The sequence below is a fragment of the Vanessa atalanta genome, chromosome 25, assembly GCF_905147765.1.
Source record: "Vanessa atalanta chromosome 25, ilVanAtal1.2, whole genome shotgun sequence".
Classification (NCBI taxonomy): domain Eukaryota; kingdom Metazoa; phylum Arthropoda; class Insecta; order Lepidoptera; family Nymphalidae; genus Vanessa; species Vanessa atalanta.
In genome coordinates, this window is record NC_061895.1 from 5,718,296 (window position 1) to 5,737,119 (window position 18,824).

The 18,824-nt window shown below is 35.6% G+C and overlaps 2 protein-coding genes across 9 annotated transcripts in view; one reads left to right on the top strand and one right to left on the bottom strand.

Moving 5' to 3' along the window:
* The first annotated feature begins 1,922 nt into the window (after positions 1-1,922).
* Positions 1,923-14,216, top strand: LOC125073812 (transcriptional regulator ATRX-like). Of its 2 annotated transcripts, none has more exons than XM_047684878.1 (20): positions 1,923-2,222; positions 2,339-2,504; positions 3,224-3,343; positions 4,122-4,286; positions 6,159-7,374; positions 8,177-8,314; positions 8,540-8,734; positions 8,916-9,116; positions 9,531-9,660; positions 9,808-9,931; positions 10,145-10,686; positions 11,138-11,266; positions 11,572-11,799; positions 12,065-12,233; positions 12,302-12,428; positions 12,642-12,859; positions 12,948-13,023; positions 13,183-13,279; positions 13,572-13,785; positions 14,075-14,216. In XM_047684878.1, the coding sequence occupies exons 1-20, from the start codon at positions 2,145-2,147 to the stop codon at positions 14,140-14,142; spliced, it is 4,401 nt and encodes a 1,466-aa protein (XP_047540834.1). In that variant the 5' UTR covers positions 1,923-2,144; the 3' UTR covers positions 14,143-14,216. The 2 variants fall into 2 exon arrangements, with proteins under 2 accessions (XP_047540834.1, XP_047540835.1); XM_047684879.1 differs by having other exon boundaries at positions 11,575-11,799.
* Positions 14,217-16,583: 2,367 nt separating this feature from the next.
* LOC125073813 (plasma membrane calcium-transporting ATPase 2) overlaps positions 16,584-18,824 on the bottom strand; it is a 167,750-nt gene continuing 165,509 nt past the window's right edge. For all 7 annotated transcript variants that reach the window (XM_047684885.1, XM_047684884.1, XM_047684881.1 and 4 more), the window contains one exon: positions 16,584-18,764. In XM_047684885.1, the coding sequence (XP_047540841.1) occupies positions 18,546-18,764 (219 nt within the window). In that variant the 3' untranslated portion in view covers positions 16,584-18,545. The remainder of the gene's footprint in view (positions 18,765-18,824) is intronic.

Below are 18,824 nucleotides of genomic sequence, written 5' to 3' on the forward strand. Positions count from 1 at the left end.
TTGACGTTTGTCATTTCTGTTTATTAGTGCTGGGTCATTTCAGATTTTATGTAAAACGAAACGAACCGGTTTTTTACACTTACAAAACAGTTCTTCAAAATGGTTATAAAAAAAACCGGTTTGTTTTCATAGGTTCGAGAACTTACTATATTTACTTACGATACTTTACTGAAATAATGTATATTCAACACTGGAGTCATATTATATAATTTTGAAAATAGACTTCGACTTTATAATTTATTTGGATTAATTCTACGTCACGCACTTATATGCATTTAAAAAAACAGAAAGTTAAGAAATATTTTTAAATTATTTGTAATTTAATAAGCAGTTAATACTAAATCTGTAATAAAAAAATAATAAGCGTATAAGGAGCCTACGAAAACTTTTTTTTTTGTTTCGTAATTTTTTAATTCTTCTACAACCAAATTTGAATTTGTATTTCTGTAGGAATAAGATTCAAATCCAAAGTAGTTCTTTATAACTGGTTTAATATTCATACAATAATAGTCCTTACGTCGATCAAAATAAAGTGCTTAGTCAGTTACACGTGAAAGGAACCGGTTCGCGCAGCGGTACCAAGAAACAGGTTTTTTCATTTAGTCTATTCTTCTACAACCAAATTTGTATTGTATTTCTATAGAAATAAGATTCATTGTAGCATATTCGTTACTTCAAATCCAAAGTAGTTCTTTATAACTGGTTTAATATTCATACAATAATAGTCCTTACGGCGATCAAAATAAAGTGCTTAGTCAGTTACACGTGAAAGGAACCGGTTCGCGCAGCGGTACCAAGAAACAGGTTTTTCGATTTAGTCTTTTCTTCTACAACCAAATTTGTATTATATTTCTATAGAAATAAGATTCATTGTAGCATATTCGTTACTTCAAATCCAAAGTAGTTCTTTATAACTGGTTTAATATTCATACAATAATAGTCCTTACGGCGATCAAAATAAAGTGCTTAGTCAGTTACGCGTGATCGGAACCGGTTCGCGCAGCGGTACCAAAACGAAGGCCACCGGTGGCGAGTGTCGTCTCGTTCGTTTTAAATCCAGAAACAGTTCGTTCGTTCTTTTTAAAGTAACTAGTTCTTAAAACCGTTTCTGAAAAAAACTCCCAGCACTACTGTTTATAAATATAAATAAAAAATACAAATTATCAGTGCTGCCAGACTAAACAAAATATTCTGCCTTAACAAGTATATAACAACAATGCAAATATAGCTTTGTTTTAATAAAGATTTTATGAAATCAGGCGCAATGACGATATTATAATATTTATATTCTTGGTGGTAAGGCTTTGTACAATCCCGCCTGGTTAGGTACCTCATATATAGGTAGGTTGAGTATACCTATATGAATTCTAACGCCAAAAATTAATATTTAATCTTGTCGAGTTTAATTTGAGATATGTGATATGTGATGAGCTTTAATATAGTATTTAAATTTACTTTTTATAGGAAATTGTTATGTACTTTGAGTATGTAATGGCGAATAATTTAAAGCGTTTTTTATTGACAGACCGAGACAGACAGAGTTAACAAGTACCAAATTATTCGATAATAGTGATCATTTTTATTCATTTTGATAGCAATCTAAACCCAATGATTAAAAAAATTAGTCAATAACCAATAATTTGGCAGCACATAAATAATAACAAATGTATAATTATTTTTATATAGAACAAATTAATTAGAATCTCTGAATCAATTAAATTTATAAACCTATCCAATAAAAAAAATCAACACAAATGAATATTTTGTTTATAGTACATGGATAGCCGAATTCTAAAATATTATTATAATGTTGTTAGCTTGATTTTCGTTACAGATTAAATAATAAAACAGGTCAACATTAGTTTTCCTACATCTGTCATCAACTCTATCATAATTTATAAAATAGTTTGTGATTTGTGACATTTAACATTTAATATTGTTAGTTTGTATTTTGTTAATATTCGTTTACGAAGTATGAAACTTCATAATTTTCAACTTTGTTGAAATGAGTTTAGGCTTACGGTAAAAGTTTGAATATATTAAAATGGGAATTCTGAATTATATTTAAAAAAAAACTTTATTTTAAGCGATACTTTATGAGGTTATAACAGGAATACTTGTACGCAAGTGTGAAAATAGTGCAAATGGATTCCGACAAAGGTAAAAACAATGTTCCTCGGAAGGACGAGGAACCTGCACCTCCAGGAACTGAAATACCACTGGTAAGATGTCATATTTGTATTTTATTTTTTGTTTATGAATTTAAAAAAATATATTTTTATATTACACTGGACGTTCTCATTATATTTAGCTCAAAGAAAGATAAATTATTTTCCAGCCATTAGATCAAGAACCACCAACGCCGATTTCAACTCCAAAGACACCAAAAGTTATTTCATCAGCTAAAGGGGTAGAAAATGCGAAAAAAAGACTCAGGGCATTTTCAATTCAGAAAAAAACTCCAATCACACCTATCTTGGTACCAAAATCGTCAGGAAGTGGAAGTAAGTAAAACAGTTGTTGTTTCTCATTATTATTGTATGTATCATTAGACACCTCATTATTTACAAATTACCTCAATTGTCTACTGACTTGATTATATGGCTACAGAAATCTTGGAAAGGATTAATAAAATCTGGCTTGGTTGGCTTGAAGGGTGAGTGAGCCAGTGTAACTACAGGCACAAGGGATATAACATCTTAGTTCCCAAGGTTGGTGGCGCTTTGGTGATGTAAGGAATGGTTGATATTTGTTACAGCTCCAATGTCTAAGGGTGGCAGTGACCACTTACCATCAGGTAGCCCATTTGCTCATCCGCCTACCAATATCATAAAAAAATAAATTTATATTATTAAGTTTAATCAAGTTTCACTAGTGGACCAGAGCTATGTTTCAGTATTTACAATTTAGTGTGCTCTGGCATAGGATAGGACTCCTCTAACTATTTCACTGGTGTCAGTCAACTGTGTGTTTTAGGTTACTCATCTATCTTTCGGATTGTCCTGCTTTCTCTTTATTAATTTTTTGACAATTATACCGAGTCAAGTCCATACAATAATAATCTACATTATTTCATATATATTTTTAATTTAAATTGCCTTTTAATAATTGAACAGTTTCTCCCTTATCCCTCATAATCAATTGTACTTTTAATCAAATTTTATTATAGGTTAATTATTTAATTATAGGTAAATAAGTTAATTTTATATATTTTTTTGAATAGGTACAACAGTATTGATTGGTAAATTGAGTAGTGTTAAAGTTACCCCAAAAGTAGAAGACCCAGAGCAAAAAAAACTACCAAAACCTCCGAAACCAGGAACTTCCAGGAAGTCCTTTCAAGGTAGGTGATTTCCAATGTGACATTATATTCTAAAATAAAATGTAAACCGTTCTATCGAGAGAAATATCTGGATATTGTGTTTTCGAATCAAGGTTTATTTTTGCCAATTTATCCTATAATTTTCCTGAAAATGGTGTTTAATGTTTTATTCATAAAGAGAGTGTTTCGAATAATGTTCTTTTGTATTTACGATGATTACTATCAGTGAAAACTTAGTTGATGTGTGTATTAGTGTATATTATTATGCTATAAATGTCAAGTCAAGTTTGGTACCCTAAAATATAGCAGCAGCAGCAGAATAATCAGTATCAGTGTTAGATTTAATTCATTTTTAAAAAAATACTATTTACTGGTGTTTAGGTTAGCTCAGGTACTTGCTGTTTATTGGAATAAAGTGAATTAGTGTATCTGAAGTGGTTCCCTACAATAAACTCCCTTTAAATCATTGATTATCTATATAACTTTTTATAAGGCATTTGATAAATTGACATACACTTAAACACATATACACTTACAATCACTTATACAAAAAAAATATAGTGTAACTGCACTACAACATAGACTATGTTATGTGTGTCCTAATTAGTATTAATTTTTTTTTAATTCATTGTTTTGTTACATTTTATCTATAAAACTTGTCTTTGTATTGTTTTTTTAATGTTTATATTTTGTATTATATGCTGTTGTTTTATTGAAATAAATAAATAAATAGCAAATAGACATCCTAGTCGCTTTAATACTAAAATGAATAATAAATTATATATATAAATTATTTCAGATTCATACACAGACCTCCAAAAGAGAACTCTCGCTGAAATAGAGGATATGAAACGTAAAATGGAATTGGTTGAATTAGGCATACCCCTCGGTCTCATCTGCCCATCGTCAACCAGTGAGAAGGCTATGCCGACCAAAGCTATGCCACCTATCAAGTCATTCTTGGGTATGTTATATTTATAGTTAAATATTTATACTTGTGCTAATGTTTGTGTTGAAAATTTTATTATACTTTCCATACTACTTTAGTAGTTTTCATTCATAACATTTGCACCAAGTTTATACTGTAAAAAAAAAAACTTGTATCTAATGCTTCAACCCATCTGACAATTTATGTTGCAATGTTTTTTTTTTTCATCTTCAGGCAGGGAGATAATAAATTCATTTCATGTGTCTTGTTATTCAAATACGCATATTTTTGTACAATAAATAATAATCTATAATGACTTCTTTTTATAGTGCTATGAGATTTTACTTTTTTTTTTGTGTCGCCTTTGCTAAATTGTTTGATGAAATATATTAAGCTTTTATATCGTGTAATGCATGTAGACCGTCGATTTCGAGTTTATAGCTCGCAAAGATCACGTGCCTCCATACGACGTATCAAGCAAAAACGAACTTTTAGTAAGTTAAGCATAGCTCAAAAATGTACCATATTTGCTCATAGAATTAATGTATATAGTCAAGTCAGAGCCAGCCCTAGAGCGAGGAGATCGCTTTCGGATCACTTATGTTCCTTAGCATTGTGATTTTCGATATGGTCCAAATTGGTGAACATTGCACCACTAATATTTCGCGAACAAAATTATGTACACAATTAAAATGTATTTTTATGTTGTACTTAAATTAAAATTATACAATTCATTAATAAAAGTAACATTTTGGAGCAGAGGTAAATGTAGGTAGAACTTAATTTCATCTGAGTTGGTTGGAATTAATCCATTATGGAAAATGGACTTATTTTCTTGCATGCAATCAAGTTTTTTATCTGTTTGATTTCAATAATATGAAAACATGATTAATATAAAACCTTTAGCTCTATCGTCTTTGAAGTTACTTTACATTCAAATAAACAAAAAAAAATTAAAATTGGTAAGCCTAGTGATGTGACTTTCGCCGGTTTTTTTTCCATTCCTTTTAAGCATTGCCCTACTCATAGTGTAGTACAATAGGAATTTGCAATGTTTTATAATCATGTTAGTCATCGTTGGTTTTTAAAATAATTATATTATAACTACGACTATTGAGATTTTTACATTAATCCAATTCATTAGATTGGATATTATAATTGCAACATTTTGTTGAAAATTTAATAAAATTATTAATAAATATTTAATGTGAAATCTGTTTAACATAATTGCTTTTTTAATTCAATTTTATTATATATAAAATCTCTATTCAATAATGGCTAGGGCTGGTACTGAGTGAAGTATAAAGTAAATTATATTATATTAGTTCATATGAGTAATTTTTAATAGAGTAATTAGTTTATTTTATTTATTATCTAAATAGTGCAGATTGCTAAGATAAGTCTTTTTTATTTATTTGGTTGGTATTTTGATTTCTAATATTGTGTGTGCTTTTATTGTTGATGAATATTTGTATATTTTTTGCGCTATTTGTGATTGTTTTTTTTGTATAGTTACTGATGCATAAAAGTTTTCTTCTTTATCGTTTGCAATTAGTTGCTTTAACTTTATATTAAGGTTTGTATTAGATGATTTGATTTTGCATTGCATAAGATTATTTATAAATGTATAAAGTGTATTGAGTGATATATATGTACCTAATTCGGTGTCGTTTGCTTTAATTATCGAGGGATGCTCGATACGTTTTTGGAAGACTACGTTTCGTTACATTTCTCGATAAATAACGTAAGGAGAACCGAAAAAGTAATATTGACGGTAAATTTCGTAGTGTATCGATATATTGTTGTTGGTACTTGTTTAATTTTAATTTGCTTTAATTACATAATTTGTTATTTTCTTTATAATATAATCGACAATATTTGTAATTATTCAAATGATATTTTCTACAGATCCAGCAAAAGTTGACGATCTAATTCGTGAAGCAAAAAAGGCAAAACTTGAAGGAAAAGAGTTTAAGTTTGACTATCATAAGTTATTGCCTGATTACGATAATCCGTTTCAAAGGAAGAGGGATGAAGCGTCTTCTCATGAAAAGGACCGCAAATCTGATCGCCGTAAGGGTGAATCAGATAAGGATAGGAGGAAAAGTGATAAATATGACTCAAGAAGACATGATTATAGGAAAGATGACATGAAATACAAGGAAAGAGATAGAGATAAACAAAAAGACAAGAGTAAAAGTAAAGAAGAAAAGACTGAAGAATCAAGAAAAATAGAGAAATCAACAGAAAAGGAAACTGACGTGAATCTCAATGATTATTTGGTATGTGACAGCTGGTCTCTAGATAATGATGACAAAAATAGTAGCTCAAGCCCTAAGATTCAAGAAAAACCATCTAACTTCGTTGCATCGTTCACTCCTTCCACGGATATCAAGGTTACGGAACCGTCTGAACAACTGAAACTGAGTATTTCAAAGAATAAAGAAATATTAAGGAATATCACACTAGATAAACCGGTTAATATGCCCGTTAAGATGGAAAAATTGCAGCCGGTAATAGATTCATTTAAATTCGAGATAGATCCAAATGATGATGAAATTCTAGATATATTCGATGAAGATTCAGGACTAGAAAAATACGCTCAAACTAAATCGAAAAAGCAATTGTTACTATATGATCCGTCTGATAAAAGTGTAGATTACGGGGCAGACATATCCAAGGACACGTCTTTAGACGGCTTAAACGATGATACCTTTTTGGAATCTGTTATAAATGAAATAAAACAAGAGGATATGAGCGAGGATGGCAGTCAAGATAAGGGACTCGTTGAGTACGAAATATCACCGAATAGAGAAGAAGAAAGTCCAAGAAAAACAAAGGCCGGCTCCGTCACACCAGAAATAATCGATAAATCTCGTGCTCAAAGTCAAAGAAGTGATTTTTCTGACGGTTACAGATCATCAGACAGTTTTAAGACCACTGACACGAACGAAAGTGGATATAAATCAATGGATAATTATAGATTATCAATAGAGAAGGAGTTGGATGAGGCACTGGATTCGAAGATGTCTAAATCAACTGTCGATTCGCTGGAAACGTGGAGTTTTGTGCTCAAAATTTGCCAGCCACTTTTGTTTAGACACGATAAGAAGAAATGTTACAAGTGAGCGACTTTTCTTTATTCTTATATCTTCTGAATTATTTTTAAGAATGCTAAAAGCTGTTTGTTGACTCATTAGTGGATAATCAGGTTTAAATTTAGAGCAAGTACTACTTGATCATTATGAGCGTAATTTTTTACAAATTATTATTATTATTTCAAACATTATAAGATTGTAAAGTTATTTGCATGTCTTTGCACACACATTTACAAGTTATTTTCATTAAGTATTCTTCCATCAACGTATTGCTGTGTTCTGCTTTGGAATGTGAGCGAATCTGTGTTATTACAAGCGCCAGAGGTATAACATCTTAGTTCTCAAAGTTGGTCCATTTTGCTACAGCACCCTAGCGACTACAGCACTTCATATATGGAAATGTTTGTATTTCTTACGGCGCCAATGTCGGGCGACGGTTAGCACATCCACATACCTTTTTTTATTAAAAATAAATGCAAATACTTGGTGGTAAGGCTATGTACAATCCCATCTAAGTAGGTGCCACCCTCTCATCAGACTGCGAAATAGCAATTCGTATTGTTTGGATACCAGGATCTTAGATTTTATGGTTAGCAGCGTATTGACTATGTGAATTAAAATTCTTGCGGTGACGGTTGATGGTCACAGTTGACAGTTGAAGTTGACCATGTATTAAAGAATGGACAACAATGCTCTTGTCATTCGTTTGTATTTCTAAATCATAAACCGATATATATATATTCTATTTATTAATGGTTTCATTTTAAATAATCTTTTATTGAGAATCAACCAGAAAAAATATATTTTACTTATATTTTATATTTTTAGAGAAACTCGAACAACTCCCAAGATATGGTACACAGAGAGTCCGAAAGGATGTGCATGTGTAAAAGACCGTAGCGTTGTTTATGAGGAGCTGGAAATGTCTAAAATGAATCTAGTGGATCGAGTGTACGGATGTGATCAGTAAGTATGGATAACATAACAGTTCCTTTCATTAATATTATAATTCATTTAATAATAATAATTAATTTGCATGACATTAAGTTTTTGTACTGATGTTAATTTATAGTATGTATGTATACAAGCAAATATATCTACTTAATATTTTTTTTATGTGTACAATTATATTGCTTCATCACGTTACAGTTACGGTTAGAAAAATAATTTTGAAATCTTTTTTTTTTTAAGGATTGCTGATTCGCCATTTTCATCTGCACGCGGTTGGTATCCTCGTCACAGCTTATGTCCCACTGAGAGCAACGTTGTCCCTCTCGCCAATGAGTGGGAAGCTGAGGATAGCTTACAGGCACATAGAACCGAGGACAGAAGGTCGGCGACTCCTCAAAGAAACGACGAACTCTCACTTGACAGGGAGTATCAGAGGTACGTATAAAGGGTTGTTGAAGAGACGACAAATTTCTTTCAATAGTTTTTATTAATAAGTAATTTAAAAATAAGGGAAAACTGCAATAAATATAGTTAGTTAAAGATATATAGTTCAAAAGTGACAGTATTGAAATGCTTGTTAGCTCCATTTATTAATACTACAAATTGTTATTCGAAGGTTTATGGAAGCGGTATGGCCGGACGCCGTCGATTCCAAAATAGAAACATCAAGAAGCACCACACCGGTAAGACAGGAATCAAGGAAGAAGAAGAAAGAGGATTTAGAAAAAGAAACAGACGATAAAAAGTCTAAGAAGATAAAGTTAAGCAGCGAGGGTTGGAGCCAAGAGTCTGATATAGACGAGGAACAAGATAAAAGGTTCGACACTCACCTAATTGTGAATATTCTTACCGATAAGTCGTTATTATTTGTAGCATACTAAATTATTAGTCGCTTGCAATTTTCATATTTATTTTGGATCGGCACAGACTGCAAACTGTATTGAAATTAAACGGCCCTTTTTTTTGATTTTTTTTAAAGGTGCCTGCTTGATTCTTTATTCCTCTCTATACAGCGTCCGTGCCTTTTTTTATTATTTTTACATATTTGATCCGAATTTGAAATTAGTATACATACCTACAATAGGTATCATTTCATCAGACACATACAATTTTCTTTCGATGTTACGTCTACCATGTTTCTTTCTTCAAAGCAAGTAAATCCAATCAGACTAATCACTGATCGAATCTGCGATTTTATGAATCGTATACAAAAATTGTTCTTAATTTTTAGTAACAAAGCTAAAGTAGAAAAGGAAAAGTCCAGACCTCGTAAACGAAAACATTCTACTTCGTCGATGTCCTCGTCGTTGTCAGACAGCGACGAAAACTCCGTAAAGAAAAGGAAATTGCTCAAGAAAAAGGTAACGCTGCGATAGAACATAAGATTGTAATGATAAATATCTCGATATAGTTATCTGTTCAATTTCTGATAAAATACTTTCATTAGTTTGTCTTTCACCAATTTTATTGAAGATTCTATACATTAGATGATATAAAATGAATTTCAGGCGATGAAGAAAACAAAATCGAAGTCGGCTAAGCGTCGTCGTATAGGACGCAAAATACTTAAAAAGTTGAAACAAAAACAGAATAAGCGTAAACAAAACAAGTCGTCTGAAGACGAAGATTCAGGTAAAGTATCTGAAGAGTCTGGGCGAGTATCTTTCGCTTTTCTGTTTAACTGTTTCCCGCCAAATATCTACCCTATATAATGCTCTGGTTAAATTTGAAGGATGAGTACGTGTAATTACGACGGACAATGTTAAGTCCTATGGCCACCCCATTTGCTTTCTTAATATATTTTAATAAGAAAAATATTTTACGATTTTATTATCAACTTTGTAGATAGGAAAAAAGATAAGAAAATCAAAAAGAGGAAGCAAGAAAAGTTAAAGAAGAAGGCTCAAAAGAAAAAGAAAGTTGTTCAAACGAGTTCTTCCAGTTCATCTTCAAGTAGCGATAGCAGCAGCGAATCGGATTCGGCCAGTGAAAGGAGAGCGAAGAAGGCGAAAAAGCGAAACCAGGAGAGGAGGAAGAAAGTCAAAAAGCAACGAAAGCCGTCTTCATCAGATTCTACGCAAAGTGAAGACTTATTTGATGTCAACATTCTTAATAATATTAAAACAGAACGCTTAACAGATGACGAGAAAGGGCAAAAGTTAATGGAGTTTTCACCTCGACGTCAAAAACCTAGAGAGATTATAAACGTCAAAGAACTACAGAATGACTTTGTAGAGAACATACATATTAAAAAGGAAGTAGAGGAAGATCTATGTAAAGAAGTACGTAAAGAAGATACGGTTAAAACACAAAGTGATCGCTTCGATGTTGATAATTTGGAACCGATTACAGAAATAAGTGCTATTGAAGAGATAGAACTGCCCGAGGTAAATGTTTTTAATAATCCCGTAGGTCTAATTTAAACGTTTTAAAGTTAATATGACTATTTGTTAGTAAACAAAATTGAAAATACAATATTTTTTGTCTCTCGTTATAGATATAGGCGCGGCTAAGACGTTTTGATCTGTAATATTTATATATCTATTTAAGATTACCTAATCTTCAATGTTGTTTTATAATTAAATCTTTTGACCGTTGGCTTATTACTTTCAATTATCTTTATACATTTGGAGTTCGTTTCAATTCGATCTTTTCATCATTTCATCATCACTATTTTTTTCTTTTCAAGTGAACATTTACAAGTAAGCAACAAAACTAATAGATTTGATCACCCTGGTTTTTATAAATTATTATAAAATATTGGAAGTTTTTAGAATATCAATTCTTTCAGTCACTTAGTTTTTTATTGTTATTCAAAATTGGTTCGATATTTTACAGGATCCTCCGGTAGAAAACACACTCCCCAAGCCAGTCCTCGCCCCTCCCACCGTGGTTCCCGAGGCCCCCCCACCAGACGAGTCCAACATGTCTCAGTGTTCATCTCAAGAATCAGTGTGCAGTGTGAAGGTAATGTATTAATTTTAGTTTATTAATGAAGTGTTTTTTTTTTTTAATGTAATGACGAAATTAACACTTCTGTGTAGCTTCTGCTTCACATTAACAATCTGTTAAGTTGTTAAATCATATTATTTTTGTATTTATGTATTAATATTTATTTTGCACGTATTTGTTGATAAATATTCTATAATTATTAATAAAATATATTTTTTTAAAATATATTAGAGAGTTAGAGATCTCATAATATATGTATCTATTCATATATGTAAAATTACTCCGTCAAACTATTGTATATATATTTTTTTTTTCTTAAGCAGGATGTACCGTCATACGAAAAAGACGAAAGCCATCTCCGTCCGTCATCTCAAAACTCTAACTACAGTTTCAACGATGTCATTAGTGCGAGTCAAAACGTGCTCTATCAGAAGGGAATAGAGACGGTCGCCGAGTGCGAGGACAAGTACACGGAGAGCTACGAGACCGCCAACTACGAGATGTACGAGCAACTCGCGATGGCCTACCAGAGCGACGTCGCGAGTCAGGTCAGTGGACACTCTTTATTTATTATATACAGTGTGTTCTTTATGCGTTATATCGAAAGTGTTGGAAAACGTAACGAGTGAGCCCAAATACTAGCACGTTTGAAAGCGCCTTTGAATCATGCCAACTTCCTCAACAATCATTCATTAAGTACGTCTGCTTACTAGCGATATTTTGTCTCACTCGCTACAGACCGAAAGAAATGTTACAGACGAGATGAGAATATGTATGAGAATTTACTAATGAATGTTTTACGTGTTCCCGCAGCGCGCTAGGTCGGGCGCGGAGGGCGCGGAGGGGGCGGAGGGCGCGGAGGGCGCGGGCGGCTCGCGGCGCATCGAGACGGTGGTGCGCGCGCGCTGCGGCGAGATCAAGTGCGACTGGCGGCCGGGGGGCGCGCCCGCGCCGCCGCCCGCGCCCCGGCCCTCGCGCTGGGGTACGCAGCTCGCCACTCGCTTTGTTCTGTTTGTATGCCCGGATTGTGACACGTCTTCCCGCTTGCAGGGCTGAAACCGGGAGAGGTGAACATCGTGTTGACCGGCGAGGGGACTCACTTTCCGGTGGAGGAGGCTCAGCCGATCTATCAGATTCAGAGCATCGCCAATCGCACAGACTCTAACACTAATACGGGGTACTACATTTTTTAATATGAATGCTACACTAAAATTTGGTCTGCCAGCCTGCCGAGATCTTCACACGCTTAATCGCTGTTTCAGTTTGAACGATCAATTCACCAAACTTTTTAGACAGAGACCGGATCCAGCTTAATTATCAAAGTTGGCAGCGCATTGGCGGTTACAGTAATAGTCGATGTCACGTTTATAATTAGTATATTTGTTTTCAGTTACGATGAAGCTTATATGGACATGTATGGAGCCTCCGACCGCTTGCAGTACGGCGACTGTTTCGGCCCCGACTTCGATACAAACACGGTTTCCGCAAACATCGCAGTCACTGCCATTGATAATATCTCTCTGACTACAAATGTCTCAGTGAAAGCGAATGTGGAAACTAGGACTAGTTCACTCGACGATAGGATTAACAAAGCATTAAGAGAAACAGGTACTAAATATTTGTAAACTAAATAAATATGGTCCTTCGAGCCGGAATATACAGATAATTTTTTAAGATGATTTCTGTTTTAATTCAGTACTCGGGGAAGTGGCTAATGAAGTAGAAAGCGTCGATGCTGATAAGGACGTACCTGAAAAGGGAATTTTGATCACGTAAGTTATATATGTGCATGTGGAAACACTTGTACTTTTGTACTTTTTAATAAATTTATGTAATTTGATTGTGATCATTAATTTTTTAATACAGTAAAATTTGAACTGTAAATGTATATAATTTCATCATTGACGTTTATAATATATTTATTTGAATAGCAATATATCGGAGTCTCGCAGCTCAAAGCGAGTAAGTTTTGCCGACGGATACAAGCCGGGACAGGACTCCGACGTCGAGGAACCGCCCGTGAAGAAGGTAAGAGTTTCTGCTTCTTCGTTTGTTTAACTTTATGAACGTTTTCATGCTACACTTTTCATAAACAAAAAAAAAACATATTTATGTTAGTCTCGACGGTCTATAGATAACAATAACATCGAATGGGTCGACTAGATAAAATTTAGGATAGTGGAGTTACAGCGCCCCCCAATAACCACTTTGTGCCAAAACCTTACTTATTGCGTTCTCTACGTCACAACACAAACAACAAAGCTCCATTTAAGCCCGCCATTCAGCAGCAATGACTTATCCGTGTTCCCGCGACCCGCAGCGCAAGAAGGCTCGGCGCTACGGCTGCGCGTGGCCGTGCCCCGCCGCGCACGCCGACCACGTGCCGCTGTGGGACGCGCTGCCGCCCCCGCCGCCGCCGCCCGGCTCGCCGCCCCCGCCGCTGCACGCCGCGCCCCCCGCGCACCTGCTGCGCGCCGCGCGCCGCCGCGCCCCCCTCGCCGCCGCGCTGCCCGCGCTGCCCGCCGGCAAGTTCGGTGAGCGACACGTGCCCACCGGGGATACCGCATGCGATCGCATATTATAGTTTTTCCGCAGTCATACCGAGTATTTTTCTCTGTTTATTTTATTTATTTATCTTTAGATTTTGATCTTAAAAACTATGTTATATTTACAGCTTCAATAAAGTAGTCTTATATGTTGCATAGTTTTTGTTTTTATTATTGATCTTATAGATTATATATATATATATTTTTAAATTATTTCTTTGTCAGTTAATTTTAATATTCTTAGAAATTGATTTAAATAATGTTTATTAATTTACAGATCCATCGATTCCGTTGCCTGGTTTCATGCCTCCGGAGCCGCCACCAGGCCTCATTACCTTGCAGTAGATTAAATAACATTTGATTGTTATTAGTTTTAATGTTTGTATTTAAGGTATTGTAAATAAACTTACGCCTACAATTTATTCATTTTTTATTAATCCTCCTTCACCCCCTCCCTCGTATAGAGCTAACATTAGTTTTTAAGGGTGCTTGTCCCAGAATACCTTTATTTGATCTATTTTTTAATAATTAGATCGGTTATGCGCCTTGCTCTCTGTTATCAAAATGTCTATATCAGAAAATACGGGACATCAATTATAAATCCAAATAACATAAATTAACCAATCAATCCCGCATTGGAGCAGTGTGGTGGAATATGCTCCAAACCTTCTCCTCAAAAGGAGAGTCCTTAGCCCAGCGGCTTATGTAAAAAAAGTTAATGTAATCAATCTAATCAATATTAAAAAGGGACTCAAAATCTAACCACGTGGGACATCTATTGGACATAAACTAAACTTTCAGAATATTTTAAGAGCGCTTATTCCAATTGCCGCTTCAGTTTCTGTCATTTTTCTTAACTGCGTATGCGTGTATTAGTATAACTTCTGTAGTCAAGCCAAGCGATATCAAGTATCGTGGTGCTATTACATACTTTATTTATTCCGTATATATTTTCTATTGGTTTTATTTTCAATTGTATAGAAAATGAAATGGCATACTCATATATCTTAGTGATAATCCCAATATTGATGATGTACAACAATTTAAATTAATTAAAAACAAGTCCAATGCCATATTTACTTCTAAAACAGTTGATACACTTTTTTTAAATTCACTGTTGGGCGACTATTGGAATTCATAAAAGTAGGCAACGAAGTAGGAACGAGCTTTACAATGAAAGGACGTACAATAATAGTGCCAATTCTCCAGCTTTTGCGTAGTCATTGATCAAAGAAAGAGTAAGAGAAAATGTGAAAATGAAGGTGACAATATATACGTTTAGGTCATTAGACATCAAGAAAACTGCTGATTTGGGGGGTATTTCTGTAAAGGTGATAAATTCAATTATCGATGAGATTGTACCTTATCTTGCAATAATATTTAATAGTTGTGTCCAACGTGGTATATTTCCTGACCTGATGAAACACAGTAAAGTCATTCCAATATTTAAATCTGGTAGTTCTTCAGACCTCAACAACTATAGGTCAATCTCAATACTAACTACCCTCAGCAAATAGTTGAAAACATATTCTAAATCAATTATTAGCAACTTCAACAGACATAATCTGCTTCTTAGAAAACAACTTGGATTTGTTAGGGGTCGCTCGACTACCGAGGCAGGTTACAATAATCGAGCTTATAAGGAATAGTTATGAAGTCTGGTAGGAGTCACAAGATGCCTTAGGGATTTTCTGTGCCTTATCCAAAACCTTTGATTGTGTTCAACATGAAACTCTGGTCAGGAAACTTTATCACTATGGAATTATAGATTGTGCGTTCGACCTTCCCACTTCTTATCTTAAGAATAGAATTCAGAGGGTTAACGTTAAAGGAAAAAGGTCTCCTATAGTTTCAGTTGGTTTGCCCCCATAGTCCCTCCAGGATCAATCCTTGGACCTTTTCTATTCCTCATATACATAAATGACTTTCCCATTCTTGTTGGGATAAAACATGATATAGTATTGTTTGCAATGCAATGTTACAAATGTGCAAAATGTAAAAGCTGATGTACTTATCACTGGAGAATCGATGGATTCGGTTAAGTCAACTGAATTTATTGGCCTTACTGTTAATGCCAAGTTGCAATGGGTCCCCCATTTTAACGGATTGGCGAGTAGAGTGAGTTCTGCGGCATTTGCGGTCAAAAAAAATTGATTTTTTACCGATGTTGATACGGCTCGCTTAGTATATTTCAGTTACTTTCACAGTATAATGTCTTACGGTATTATGCTTTGGGATAAAGCAGCCGCTATCCATAGTATATTTGTGCTACAGAAAAACAGTATACATAAAAATGTATACAATTTATAGATGGCGCTGCTGAAACTAGAGGTTGAACTTTGAAGGATGGTGCTAATTTCATCAGTAAAAACGAAATCAAAAAGTTAGATAGCCGCCTGCAAAAGACGCTATTATCAAATAAGTCTGTTGTTTAAATTAAGAAATCCCAATTATTAAATGCATAAACGTTAATTTCAGGTAATACCTTCTAGTTATAGTAGCACTAGTTTCGTAGTTTATGGAAAACTTGTCTTGGAAAACATTTTTCGGTGGACAATTAAGGCAGAAGAAGCCATTCATACTTTGGTGTGTATTCTACTTTTTATTACTGACAAGTTCCACCTTTACGTCGTAGAAGTTTTGCAGGCATTATGAAATATTATGTGTTAATGATTGTATTTATTCCAACAGTAATTTTAAAATATTTTTTGTGATGTTGTTTTTTTTCATTTGTGATATTGTTGGTTGGTTTAGTGAAAAGGGTTGTGTAAATAAAACGATAGCAATAAAAACAATAAAATAGATTTTCATTTATTGTGAGACGAAAAATACAACAATGGGACTTATCACCTAAAATGGTTAGTGGCAGACTGTCATGTCAAAACAATCGGTTGTTAGGTAGGAGGCGGGCAGCCCCGCGCCCTACTACACAGTAGACTCCTAATTTTATGTCTTTCATCGGAAAACTCGTGGTACATAACGAATATCAACGAAAATATAGCAACATTATACACAAAACTTTACCATGACCTCTCTAGTCACTGAAACCGTAACTAATATTAATATTAAACATGTGAAGTTTCAATAGTTTTCATTTTTTAACTAAGTTTTTTTAAAAAGGCTTTATTGATTCGAAGCTAATACTTGATTACTTACAAGATTGTTTAATAGTTTAGTAGTGATCGCGCCACTCGTCCGTCCGTCCGTCGTGGCCAGACGAGGGCGACGACGTCCGTCGCTCTACGCTCTAGTCGAGGCACAGCTCACGTGCAACGGAACGCGCCTACATACCTCACAAAATAAAACGTAACAACTCTCAATACCGCTACTATGAAACGTTCTATACAAAATTGAACATTGCTGATTCTCTAAGTCGCTCGATCATCATTTATTATTATTTTATATATTACTAATAAAAACAAGTGGGCTGCGAGCGGTCGGCCGCTGTCGTGCGACTCTCGGTTTAACTCGTCACTAGGTCCATTAAGTACATGTCTTACTTTATAAGTCGAAAATGCCACTGCTGCGATCCTACGTCGCCTATGTCTGCGCGGACGCGCCGCCGGCCCCGGCCGCCGTCGGCCGCGGACTGTCGTCTCAGGGACAGTGTCGGTCGCGTTCGTCGGTCAGTGTTCCGTCGTCACGCATTTCGTCGGTCCCGTGATTCGTCGGTCGCGCGTTATATATTCGACGTTCGCGACACGGGGCCGGTGCGACGCGTCGCTATTGCTCGTAGAGAAAAAAATCCAAAACCAATTCTTTACATCGTAGACTATATTTTGTTTAATAAACTTGAAGTATTTATCAATAATCAATAAGTACATTATAATAATTGAATAATTAGTTTTTGTTTCATAAGAGACTAGCATTACAAATAAATACCTTCAGCTATACAATTTAATGTTTATTTCTATTTAAACATTTCGAAGATGTTTAAAGTGGACTACGTCGGTTTTTACACAAGAAAGCGCAAATCGGTTCTTGTATAGAAACTTTTCTGTTGATGCGTCTACGCTTCGAGATATGACTTAAATGTATACTTAGACTTAGGGGAAAAGGTTGTAAAAACAAAAAGTTATTGAAATTTATAACAAACACCTTAACTAATACTTCAATAATTTAGTTAAGTATACAAGGCGCGCGGGTGGGGCGGGGGCCGGGGAGCGCGCCGCTAATATCACTCGGCGTACGTACAAACGATGATGCTGCGCTACAAATGAAATAACTTTATACAAAAGGATGAGTCGAGGCGGCCGCGCGGACCCGCCCCCTCCCCGAGGCGCACCACAACATGTCTTTGACAAAAGCAATATAAAACATTTCATTCCGTGTAAGAGATGACACGATGCTACGCGAAAATTTTATTTTATTTTCAAAAAACACACGCCCATTCGCTCGTCCTCGCGCTTAAATCTAAAATTAATAATTAGACAATATTTTTATTTGTTCAACAGACGCGCGCGACTCGGCGCACGCGTATAATAATAAAATATTTTCAAAACAATCGAATAATTAAACACACTAGTTAACAATAACTCATGCTCAACACCGGCGGCGGCGAGCGGTCGGTCCGCGCGGGCCCGCCGGCGCCCGCCGCGGTCGAAACGAATACGCGCATGCTCGTTTTAAAAAATATCATCCTATACACGATCGTAGTCGTCGGCACGACGGGGCAGTCGAGGCGACGGTCGAGGCGACGGTCGGAGCGGCGGGCGGCGGCGGGCGGCGGGCGTGGGCGGCGGGGGCGGTTACACGGCGGTCTCGGTGTGGCTGTGGCTCGACAGGCGCTCCACGTCCAGGTCGTGCGGCGCCAGCTGCTCGCGCGGCGCGTCCGCGTACTCCACGCTGGACGAGTGCGAGTAGCGCTTGGACAGCGCCGTCTGCTTGCGCAGCGCCTCGGCCAGCGCCGCGTCCGCCAGCGAGCCGCGCGAGTCCAGCCCCTGCCGGAACGCGTTCACCACGCGGATCTGCGCACCCAACCCACCGCTTATTCGCATCTCACACGCGAGGATATCGCGCTCTGGCTC